General features: G+C 50.3%; 1 protein-coding gene across 1 annotated transcript; it reads left to right on the top strand.

Moving 5' to 3' along the window:
• The first annotated feature begins 194 nt into the window (after positions 1 to 194).
• PHTF1 (putative homeodomain transcription factor 1) lies at positions 195 to 10,636 on the top strand. The gene is made up of 17 exons (XM_058819313.1): positions 195 to 418; positions 503 to 572; positions 1,191 to 1,349; positions 1,686 to 1,845; positions 2,130 to 2,255; positions 3,052 to 3,211; positions 4,045 to 4,227; positions 4,307 to 4,384; positions 5,535 to 5,744; positions 6,072 to 6,200; positions 6,625 to 6,897; positions 7,393 to 7,524; positions 7,645 to 7,731; positions 7,831 to 7,986; positions 8,370 to 8,465; positions 9,018 to 9,143; positions 9,483 to 10,636. Exons 1-17 carry the CDS (start codon positions 413 to 415, stop codon positions 9,501 to 9,503), a joined length of 2,172 nt encoding a protein of 723 aa, XP_058675296.1. The 5' UTR covers positions 195 to 412; the 3' UTR covers positions 9,504 to 10,636.
• Positions 10,637 to 10,867: the final 231 nt, after the last annotated feature.

The following is a 10,867-nucleotide window of genomic DNA, read 5'->3' as shown; positions in this document are numbered from 1 at the left end:
TGTAAAGTATTTTTTTAATAAACAAAAGTCTGATTTTGTCCTTTACCCGCCTGGGCGCTTCTTTCCTTCACGGCTTGTGGGGGGGGTCGGGGCGGCGCTCGGCGCTCGGCTGGCGCTGCCTGGGTGGGTGGGGAGGGGGGGCGGCAGGCGGAGCCAGTCGAGCGCCGGGCGGTTTCCAGGGTAACGGGAGCGGGGTCGGTGCCGGTACCGGGGTCGGTACCGGGCCAGTGCCGGGGCCGCGCCGCTCCCGCCGCTCCCATGGCCTGTCACGATGCCATTTCATGGTACCAGAAGAAGGTGAGTGCGGCGCGGGGCGGGCTGGCGCGGGCCCGGCCGTGCCCTCAGCCTCCTCTCCCCTCAGATCGGGGCCTACGACCAGCAGATATGGGAGAAGGCCGTGGAGCAGACCCAGATGAAGGTACCGGTACCGGCGGCGGGGAGGGGGGGAGCGGGCCCCGCGCCCCTCGCCGCCGCTAACTCGGCCCCGTGTTCCGCCCCGCAGGGCTTCAAGAACAAGCCGAAGAAAAAGGGGCACATCCAGCCCGACCTGATCGACGTGGATCTGATCAGCGGTGAGCGGTGCTGGCTCTGTTCGCTCCCCTCGGGGACTGGGGTGGCACCAGGGAGCGCTTGGAGCTGGGTCAGAGCAGGGTTAGAGTGGATATCATGAAAGGTTCCTCCCCGGAGGGTGCTGGCACTACCCGGGCTCCGCAGGGAATGGGCACGGCCCCCAGACTGCCAGAGCTGCGGGAGAACACCCCCAGGGATGCCCAGGGTGGGATTGCTGGGGGTCTGTGCAGAGACTTGGCCATCCCCGTGGGTCCCTTCCAGCTCAGGACATTCTGGTTCTGCAGGTGCACCCCAGCTTTGTGCGGCGTGGGGGAAGCAGAGCCTGCCCTGCTGCCAGGGGAGCCCCTGCCCGTGGGCACTGAAACGCTGAGAGCGGAGCAGGAGCAGCCCGGGGTGGCTCTGCAGGAGGGGCTGGGTGGGCAGGGAAGGGTCAGGGGCAGAGCTCTGGGAGAACACAAGGAGCTGCTGGGACTGTGTCACTTTGAACGGTGCCCAAAACTGGGCTGCTGTCACCCCCTGCTCAGCCCTGTGCAGGGCTGGGGCTGCCCAAAGGGGAACTCCAGCAAGGCAGCTCTTGTGATTCACAGTTAACGATGGCTCGTTTCCCCTTTAATTCCAAGGCTCTACCTTTGCCAAAGCCAAGCCCGAAATTCCCTGGACATCTCTGACGAGGAAGGGAATTGTGAGAGTGGTGTTTTTCCCCTTGTTCAGCCAGTGGTGGATACAGGTCACTTCCCAGCGCATTTTTATGTGGCTCTTGGTGCTCTACGTTATGCAAGGTGAGGGAACAGGCTGTGCCATAGGCCTCTCCTGCAAGGAATGTGACATCAAAGAATGTTTGGATGTGACTCCTGGGGAAATGGGTTAGGGGTGGGCCTGGCAGTGCTGGGGGAGGGGTTGGACTCAGAGGGTTTAGCCAAGCTTAGTGAGTCTGTGATTTTGTAGTCCATAATCTAAAGTGTGAGGATCTTGTCTGGAACCTGCTTAATGTGCATTTCACAGCGTGTGGCGCTAGCAATTGCAGAAATTAAATAATAATACAACAAAGCAGAGTAAAAACAAATAGTCGAGACAGACTCTCTAATTTTTGCCTTGGTGCCATTCCCCCTTTGCAGTCGTAGCAGTGGTGCTGTACTTCATGGTGCCTGCTGTGAGTGCCAGTGAGGTGATGGGACCGCTGTGCCTTATGCTGCTGCTGGGGACAGTGCACTGCCAGATCGTGTCCACGCAGGTGAACAGAGCTGCGGGCAGCAACGGGCTCAGCCGGCGCCGCAGGTCAGCACCAGCAGAGGGCCCTGGGTGGGGTCACAGCTGGGGCTGGGTCCAGCTTTCCTCCCTCGGGTTGCTGCAGCAAAGATTCCCTCCAGGTTTTGTCCCTTGTGCCTTTCCCCCTGACGTGCTGGGGGTATAGGCAGAATTTTTGTATCTGGAAGTCAGTGTTCTGCATAGCTTCAAAAAAACGGAATCCAAAAAGCTGCTCAAATCTCATTCAGATCTTTTTAAAAAGTCCTTAAAGTAGCTTCTTACACCAACTTCGTTCTCCTTGTCTTAAAACCCAGGAAGTTACGCAAGGCTGTGGGTGTGGATGGGAACAGTTGGTGCTCTCCTGACAGAGCCAGCAAGGAGGAGCAGTCTGGCTCTGCAACTCTGCTGACCAATCTATCCAGTCTGCTCTTCCAGAGGAGGTATGTGGTCCCTGCTGGGTTTGTGCTGCTCATGACACTGGGAGCAGTTTGGTACCTGGGCAATGAAGGCACAGCCTGTGCTGTCACTGACATCCCCACAGCCTGCCAGTCTTTAAAACTTTCATGCCAATGTGGGAAGCTGATTCCTCAGGAATATTTAGTATGTCCTTATTAGATCATATAAAATTAGCCTGTATAAAATTAGATCATGTGAAACCAAGTGTTGGATGAGCTGCAGAATGTGGTGGAGTTTATTTTTATTTATCAGATAAGTGACCTTGTTTGAGTGAGTGCTCAGATTATATTGCTGTTTTAGGTGATTTCCAAAAGCAATTGTGGCTTCTGGTTTGGACAGTGTCTCACTTTGGCATCTTCCTTCTCTAAAAGTAACTCAAGGAAAAGGAGGAGAGATTGTATGGGATAATATTTCATTGTTTTCTCCTGTTTTCCCAGGTGAATTTCCTGGTGAGTTTCCAACTCACAGGTGCTTTCTCTTCATGAGGACTTTTTGTCTTGTGAATTGCTCTTATTTTTTGTAAAATAAAATAATGAAAAATTTCCCCTTGATTTAAAAGTTTTAGAATACTATTAGAGTTACAAAAGACATGTTGAGTGAGGGTGAAGCAGATATAAATCTTTTTAACATACTGAGCATACAAAGCCTCTCAGCCAAAGAAAATGATTTATCCCTTAGGTATCTTGTTTGATGCTGCACCTGTGACAAGGGAAGACCAGATTGTTTTACCCCAAAGAGTTTTTCCCTGACAAAAGCATTTAATTGTATTTTGTCTCCTAGGAATAGAAGAGTAAAGCTGGTAGCTGAGAAATGGACTGAGACAGAAAGTGCTGTGAGTGCTACGGGTGATGGCATCAAAGCCAGACAGGCCAGATCTGAGCACAGGCTGCTGCACTCCAAAGAGAAAAGTAAACTTTCTGATGGGGAGAGGAGCCATCAGGTACTGCCAGGGGAGATCCTCTGAAATCACACTTTCAGTGTGTTCTTTGTGTGCCAGAAGTGGGTGGGTATTTAACTGCATGGTTTGGTCTAATACAAGATATTCCCTCCTTCTGCTCATGTTTGCCTGCATTAACCTAGAAACCCCTTTCTGCCTCTCACTGAGCAGCTGAAAAGGTGCTGTACTTTCTTTCCATCATCAAGAATAGAATTCCAGAGTAGTTTGGGTTGGAAGGAGTCTTAAAGCTCATTCCACCCCCTGCCATGGGTAGGGACACCTTCCACCTTCTCTCCTTGAGGAAAGAGAAGGAGCTAAAGCATTGTGACCTCTGTTGAAAGCTTTGAAACATAAAGATTTTGGGAATTACTCTTGAGTTTCCCCTGGGCCAGTGGTGTGTCCAGTTGAAGAACATGGATTCTGTCATACTGTGCCATCCCACCTCCTCTCTGTGAAGCATTTTGGACAGGGGCAGAGCTCAGTGTAGGGGCACAGCCCAGGATTTTGGGTTTGTTACCCCCCAGCTCGTAGATACATCTGGGATTAAGCTGCTGGTAAGGCACAGCCAAGAGCTGCTGCTGCATCCTCCTCTTGCTGCCCTTTCCCCAGCTCCAAATCCACCCACCCAAAATTCTCTCTCATTAACTCTGGGACAAGACAAGAGCAGGGGGAATGAGTTAAAACCTGAAGTCTCTGATGCCAGCAGAGTTCTGGCTCTGTGGGGATCACGTGCTGCCTCTGCAGGCATTGAGGGCTGTGCCAGGGGGCAGCTATGCCCCTGAGCCTTTGATGGGGCTCAGGCTGGCCCTTGGTGTGGCCTTGGCTGTGCATTTCAGGAGGATGGCACCAACAGGGACGGTGTTTCTGACGAGCTGTCGAGCGAGGAGGACGCCGAGGATGCCGAGGCCGCGGCACAGCGGCTCCTGCTGCGCCCCAGCATGGAGGGGGCTTCCAGTGACAACAGCTACGAGGAGAAGAAGAGGAGGCCTCTGGTTTCTCTCAACCAGGCTGTCTCACAGGTACCCAGCTGGGATTAGTGCTGTTCTGCACACTTTGTTTTGCTGTGGATAATGAGTGGGTTTCCTTTGGTCTTGGCAGGTCAAGCAAGCCCTGAAAGCTGCCAGAGACTCTGACAGTGTTGTGGAGTCTGAGCTGGAATCCACATTGTACAGGCAGGTATGGATATAAAGTCAGGAGAGGGAGCTTTCCCAGGCCTGGCAGGGGTCACAGAACCAGAGAAAGGGGTGGGCTGGAAGGGACCTTAAAGCTCATCTCATTCCAACCCCCTCCATCAGAGCAGACAGTTATGAAATGGTTGTGCTTCAGAATCCTCCCTTCCATCCCTGCTGCTTGGCAGCCTTGTAAACCTTTACAGTGTTCACATTGTGCTGCTTTGTTAAACAAAGCACAAACAAACAAATAACTAACTCTGCTGGCAGCAAAGGACAGTCCAAGCTGTCTCTAATTGCTCCTGCAATTGCTGCAATTGCTCTTGTGGTTGGGAGGCAGTGCTGTGCTTGCAGCTTTTAAGCTAATAAATTTTGATTTTAAAATCACAGACTATCCTGACTTGGAAGTGACCCATAAGGATCAGGTCCAACTCCTGTAATGAAGGAATAAATCTATTATGTGAGAATATACTCAGTCACCTCATTACTTTGCTTTTACCTGAAAACAAAATATAAATACGTGAATATCAAGTTATAAATATGGAGATATATAAATTAATACAAAATATAAATAAGATATTAAAACAGATTATGCAAAACACATTAAAAAGGACATTTTTTCATTAAAATGAGTATGTCAGTTTTTATTTTGCAGGTTGGGAATGGATGTAGGGAATTAATGGGCTCTGTGTGGTATTTATATTATATATATTATATATATATAATTATTTATATTATATTATATTATATTATATTATATTATATTATATTATATTATATTATATTATACTATATTATATTATATTCATATTATAATTTTACATTTATCTATATCTATATCTATACATCTAGATAGATAGATAGATAGAGAGATAGAGAGATAGATAGAGAGATAGATAGATAGATAGATAGATAGATAGATAGATATGTCTGCATTTCTGGTATAGAAATGCTTTTTCCCCAAACATTGTCTTAAACCATTTCCACCGTGTGGGTGCAACTGGGAGCACTCAAAGCTGGGGCAGAAGGAGGATGAGGATGAGGATGAGGATGAGGATGAGGATGAGGATGAGGATGAGGATGAGGATGAGGATGAGGATGAGGGGAGGTGCTGGCTGCACAAACCAGCTGGGGCAGTGACCTGTGCCGTGCTGCAGGACCCCAGGGCGTGCCTGAGCGCGGCGCCGCGGAGCTGCGGCGGGAGCCGGCGGGACTCGGAGAGCACCCGGCAGGACTCGGAGACCGAGGACATGCTGTGGGACGATCTCCTGCACGGCCCCGAGTGCCGCTCCTCGGGCACCAGCGACAGCGAGGAGCGCTCCCGCAGGGACTCCCGCAGGGACCCCAAGGAGGACGTGTTCCAGCAGGTTGGTGATGTCCATCCAGGAGCTGGGGGTGCTTTTCCTCTTCCCCGTCTTCCCAAACACGAGTGGCACACGGGGATGCTGTTGGTATAAGGTGGGCAGCCTGGGTGAAGCCAGAGTCACACTGGAAATCTGAAATTATATCAGTGATTCATGATTGATGAATCTGTCTCTCTATCCCTCCCCTCTTCAGGGCTGCTTATCCCAAAACAAAATATTCAACCCAAAATGGAATTTCCCCCTCAATCCAAATGTGTTCTAGGCAAAGGTGTTACTTACAGCAGGACAGAAAGAGCTGAGCCAGCTTTTGCTCTCCTCTCTCTTTTCTAGAACCATCTGTTTTGGCTGCAGAATACCAGCCCAGCGTCTGCCAAAGTGAGTGCTCTGATCTGGGAAGGGAATGACTGCAAGAAGGTGGACATGTCTGTGCTGGAGATCAGTGGCATTATCATGAGCAGGGTAAGGGGGCTGTGTGGCATTGCAGCCTCTCCCTCACACTTCAGGAAACAACCACCAAAACCCCTGGAAACAGCTACACATACAAATATTAGGGACAGTGGGAAACTCATCCCTCTCCAGCTTCAAAGATGGTTGTCCCACGTGTTCTTACTGAAAAATTGTCTAACCCTCAATTTAAGAGGTCTCTTGAAGACTGCCAAGTGCTGATTATCACTGATTGTCTCTGCAGGGTGCTGAAAGTGGGGGGTTGATTATTTGGCTGATTGGTTTTGGGTTTGGACTGAAATGATGGGATTATTTTAGTCTCTGTCCTGTGAAGGGAAGGGGAATTGACTGCTTGTCTGAATTGGTGCTACCACAACAACAGGCCTTTTCCCTGGTGCAAACCCCAGGTAATCACCCCTTTTTTATTCCTGCTTGCCAGGTTAATGCCCACCAGCAAGGAGTGGGGTATCAAATGCTGGGAAACATCATCACCATCGGATTGGCCTTCCTGCCATTCCTCTACAGACTGTTCCGCACGGATAACCTGGAGCAGCTCTGCTCCATCTCTCTGATGGAGCTTCTGCACATCTTCTGTGGAGCCCCTGTCAGCACCCCTGTGCTCATCCTGGCTGCCATCAACTTCTTGGAAAGGCTGTGCTTGACCTGGATGTTTTTCTTCATGATGTGTGTTGCTGAGAGAACCTACAAGCAGGTGGGTTTGAAGGTGCTGGTGCCTTTCAGGAACCTGGAGAGCAGGAATAAAAATGGGATGAGGACCTTAAAGCTCATCTCACCCCAGCCCTTGCCAAGGTCAGGGAGGGGAGTCTGGGAAGGTTCTTATTGATCAGTCACAAATTATACCAATCAATACCATTCCTGACTCCTTACCTGTCCCCAAGGTTTGCTGCCCAGAGCAGCTGTGGCTGCCCCATCCCTGGAAGTCTTCAAGGCCAGGTTGGACAGGGCTTGGAGCAACCTGGGAGAGTGGAAGGTGTCCCTGCCATGGCAAGGGCTGGAAAAGGAGCTTTAAGGTCCCTCCCAATACAAACCAATCTGGAATTCTATGGAAACAACTGCTGCTACAGGGGTTGAGCACTCAGGTCTCATGCTGAGCCTCCCCAGTGACCCTTTTTGCCAGGTGCCACTGAGAATCCCAAGCAGTCTGTTCTGTTTTACACTAATTTATGGTTCTGGTTTTACCTTGCAGAGGTTTTTGTTTGCCAAGCTCTTCAGTCACATCACATCTGCTCGGAAAGCCAGGAAATATGAAATCCCTCACTTCAGGCTCAAGAAGGTGGAGAACATCAAGATCTGGTTATCCCTTCGCTCCTACCTGAAGGTGAGTCCTGATCTGGGGTTTGGTTATTGCAGAGGGGATGACAGTGACAATGCCAGCTGTTTGTGGTGAGTTTTGCCTGCACACCACACCCAGCCCTGACCCTGTTCCTTGTTCCTGCAGAGACGAGGCCCCCAGAGGTCTGTGGATGTTGTGGTGTCCTCAGTCTTTTTACTGGCCCTTTCAATTGCTTTTATCTGCTGTGCCCAGGTGAGATTTTAACCTTTGTGGTTTATGAGGGAGCAAGGGCAGTGTTTGTGCACCAAGAACAGTCAGTGACATTTGGTGCTTTGTTTTCTCCCCACACAGGTTCTTAAGGGCCACAAAACCTTTCTGAGTGCAGCTTACAACTGGGAGTTCCTGATGTGGGAGGCAGCACTGCTCCTCTTCCTGCTACGTCTGGCATCTCTGGGCTCTGAGACCAACAAGAAATACAGCAACATTTCCATCCTGCTCACTGAGCAGGTAATTCCCTTCAACTTGTTCTCCCCTGGGCTTTGTGCTTTGTTTGGATATAATTCTTGTATTTCAAACCAGCTTAAATACTGGAATCAAAGTTTAAAATGTAGAGATGCACCCTTGTGTTGGCCAGAAGGCAACAAAGCACTGGTCAGCATGGGGGGGATGAGCTGGTCCTGTTGGGCCAGACTCAAACTCCAAAGTTCTGGATTATTTTGGTCTCTGGATTAATGTGTGTTAACCAAAACAATTGGAAAAGATTGATGTTATCAGTGCTAAATTCACTATCTCAGGAGTGACAGCAGACTGCAAAATTGGCTCCAATTTAGTTAGGAACCATTTGGGGCTGGTGCTGGAATATCAACCCTGGCCTGTGGTGTCTGTCACAGATAAACCTGTACCTGAAGATGGAGAAGAAGCCAAACAAGAAGGAGCAGCTGTCTCTGGTGAACAATGTGCTGAAACTGTCCACAAAGCTGCTGAAGGTGAGAGGCTCTGCCTGGATGTTTGGGTTTCTGGCAGCAGAAAGGAGTTATGGCAGTGCATGGGGCCCTGCCCTTGGCTCTCTGAGTTAGTGCTCACAGAGGGGATTTTTCAGTGCTGCTGCAGCTGTGACAGGAGAGGGAGCAGCACAAGGCCAGTGTGGGTAATTGGTGCTGGGAACTCCTGATGAGCAGTGGTTTAGCTGAGAGGAGAGGCTGGGGTGAGCACAGCTTCTCCTCACTGCTCCAGTCTCATTTTCCTGCAGCAGCTCTGATGCTCCTCAGTGCCAGCGGCAGGGAGGGGTTTGGGAAGGAGTGAGCAGAGTCTGGGAGTCCCCACATTGGGCTGGGTGATTCTGCAGCCTGGAGTGTCAGCTCTGGGGTTGCTGCAGAACCTTGGATTCAGCAGGAGATGTCTGTGGAATACTGGAAATTCAATCTAAGAAAGGACACAGAGGCAGCCCAGTCTGTGGGAGTGCCAGTGCTAAGCTAAAAGTCAGAGGATGAATTGTCTGTACTGGGGAGTGCTAATGGAGCCTTGTCCTGTCCCTGCAGGAGCTGGATAGTCCATTCAGGCTGTATGGACTGACCATGAACCCACTGATCTACAACATCACACGGGTTGTCATCCTCTCTGCTGTCTCGGGAGTGATCAGTGACCTGCTGGGATTCAACATCAGAGTGAGTGTCCCTGTCCCAGGCAGCAGGACAGCTCTGGGGACACCTCTGGGGTCACAGCCCTGAGAGAACCTGGGTTTGCCCTGGGAACCAGACCCCAGAACCTGCTGGGTGTGTCCCCACCTCCCTGGGCCAGGTTTGGGGGGAAGGACAGGGCTCACTTCAGTTTCAGTTCCTGCAGGTGAAGCTGTGAGGATCCAGGGTTCCTCCCTTTATCCTCCTGTGGCTCACCCTGAAACTGGAGCTCACTGAGCAGAGCAGGATGGGCAGGACACGCAGAATGTTACTTGGGGGTGAAACCATTCCTGTTAGACCCAAACTCCCTTTCTTGTCTCTTTGCAGTTATGGAAAATTAAACCATGAACTGGCAGAATATCAGCCCTGGGCATCTCCACCAGCCACCAGAGAAGAGAACCAGCAGAAAGAAGAAAACTGACAGAAATCTGTAATTCCAATCTTTAAACAGATTCCCAGTGTGTGCATCAGAAGTTTTCTTTCTGCTTTACTGCTCTACAAGACCCAGAGTGAACTGGTCTCATCGGTGGTGCCATCCCATGGCATGCACAGAAAAACTGGATTGGTGGGGCCGAAAGCTGGCAGCTGGCACTGAACCAGCAGGAGCTGTGTGGGACATCAGACACCAAAGCCATACAAGAGCTGCAGTGGGGGACACCAGTGGCTGTGCCTGCGGCCGTGGTTCTGTAAAACCTGGGCCTGGGCACGTGGCAAGGAGGGACTGAGCCCTCCTGGCCCAGTCAGCCTTGCTGGGGCTGCGCTGGAATGTTCCAGGTTGGGAATGTTTGCTGCACTGAGCCGGCTGTGCTGAAGAGCTTTTCTGACCTGAAAGCTCTGTGTGCTCAAGGCTTTGCCTCCCTCCTGAAGCACCCCAGGATGCCCCAGGTGAATTCCCCTTCCCTGCTGCCCATCCAGCAGCACCCAAACCCTGTGGGGGCTTGTGCTGCGCAGAAATCATTGAGGACAGTGGGTACAGGAGAAAAACCTCTCAACACACCACAGGCAAAGGGTTCATGAGCTGGAGAACGCTTTGCCACATCTGTTCCCTGGAATACTCAGCTCCATCCTGTCCTGCTCCATGGTGGGAGCAGCTGGGGAGGAATTCTGGGGGGAAAAACCAGCTTTGACAAAGACTTCCTCAGGTTCATGTTCAGAAAGGTCATGGAGAGCAGGAAACCATTTGAAGGCTTCTGTAACATTTCCTTCACTGGCTCCAATGGCTTCTATTTATTAGTAGTGAAAAGAGCAAAAACTGAGGAATTCTCATTCCTTCAGAGGAGGGTGAAATGGCAGAAGAATTTTTGGTAGTAAATTGTTTACAGCTATTTTATGTGCAAGGAGAAGTTGTGAGATGTGAAAGGAGGTGACATTTTTATATAGCAAAATGTGCAAATAAACCTGCAGGACAAGCACTTCATCATTGCCAACGGTTTCTACAGCACCTGATGATTTTTATACCATGTTTTAAACATGTTACTGGAATGGAGGGTCAAGGAAACATCCAATAATAAATTGCATTTGTTTTCCAGAACAGCAGCATGTTTGTGGGTAAAACCTGGCTCACAGCCCTGAAAGGCAACCAAGAGCCTGGGTTAGTGCAGAACATGAACTGGAGCTGGGTTTTAAGATCTGTGTAGAAATGAAGAGTGATTTGCAGGTGTGTCCCCAGTCAGAAGCTCAGGAGCCTGAGTGAAGTGCTGGGCAATGGGTAA

The sequence above is a fragment of the Ammospiza caudacuta genome, chromosome 24 (genome assembly GCF_027887145.1).
Source record: "Ammospiza caudacuta isolate bAmmCau1 chromosome 24, bAmmCau1.pri, whole genome shotgun sequence".
Classification (NCBI taxonomy): Eukaryota; Metazoa; Chordata; class Aves; order Passeriformes; family Passerellidae; genus Ammospiza; species Ammospiza caudacuta.
Note: the sequence above shows the minus strand (reverse complement) of the source record. Positions and strands in the feature narration are given on the sequence as shown.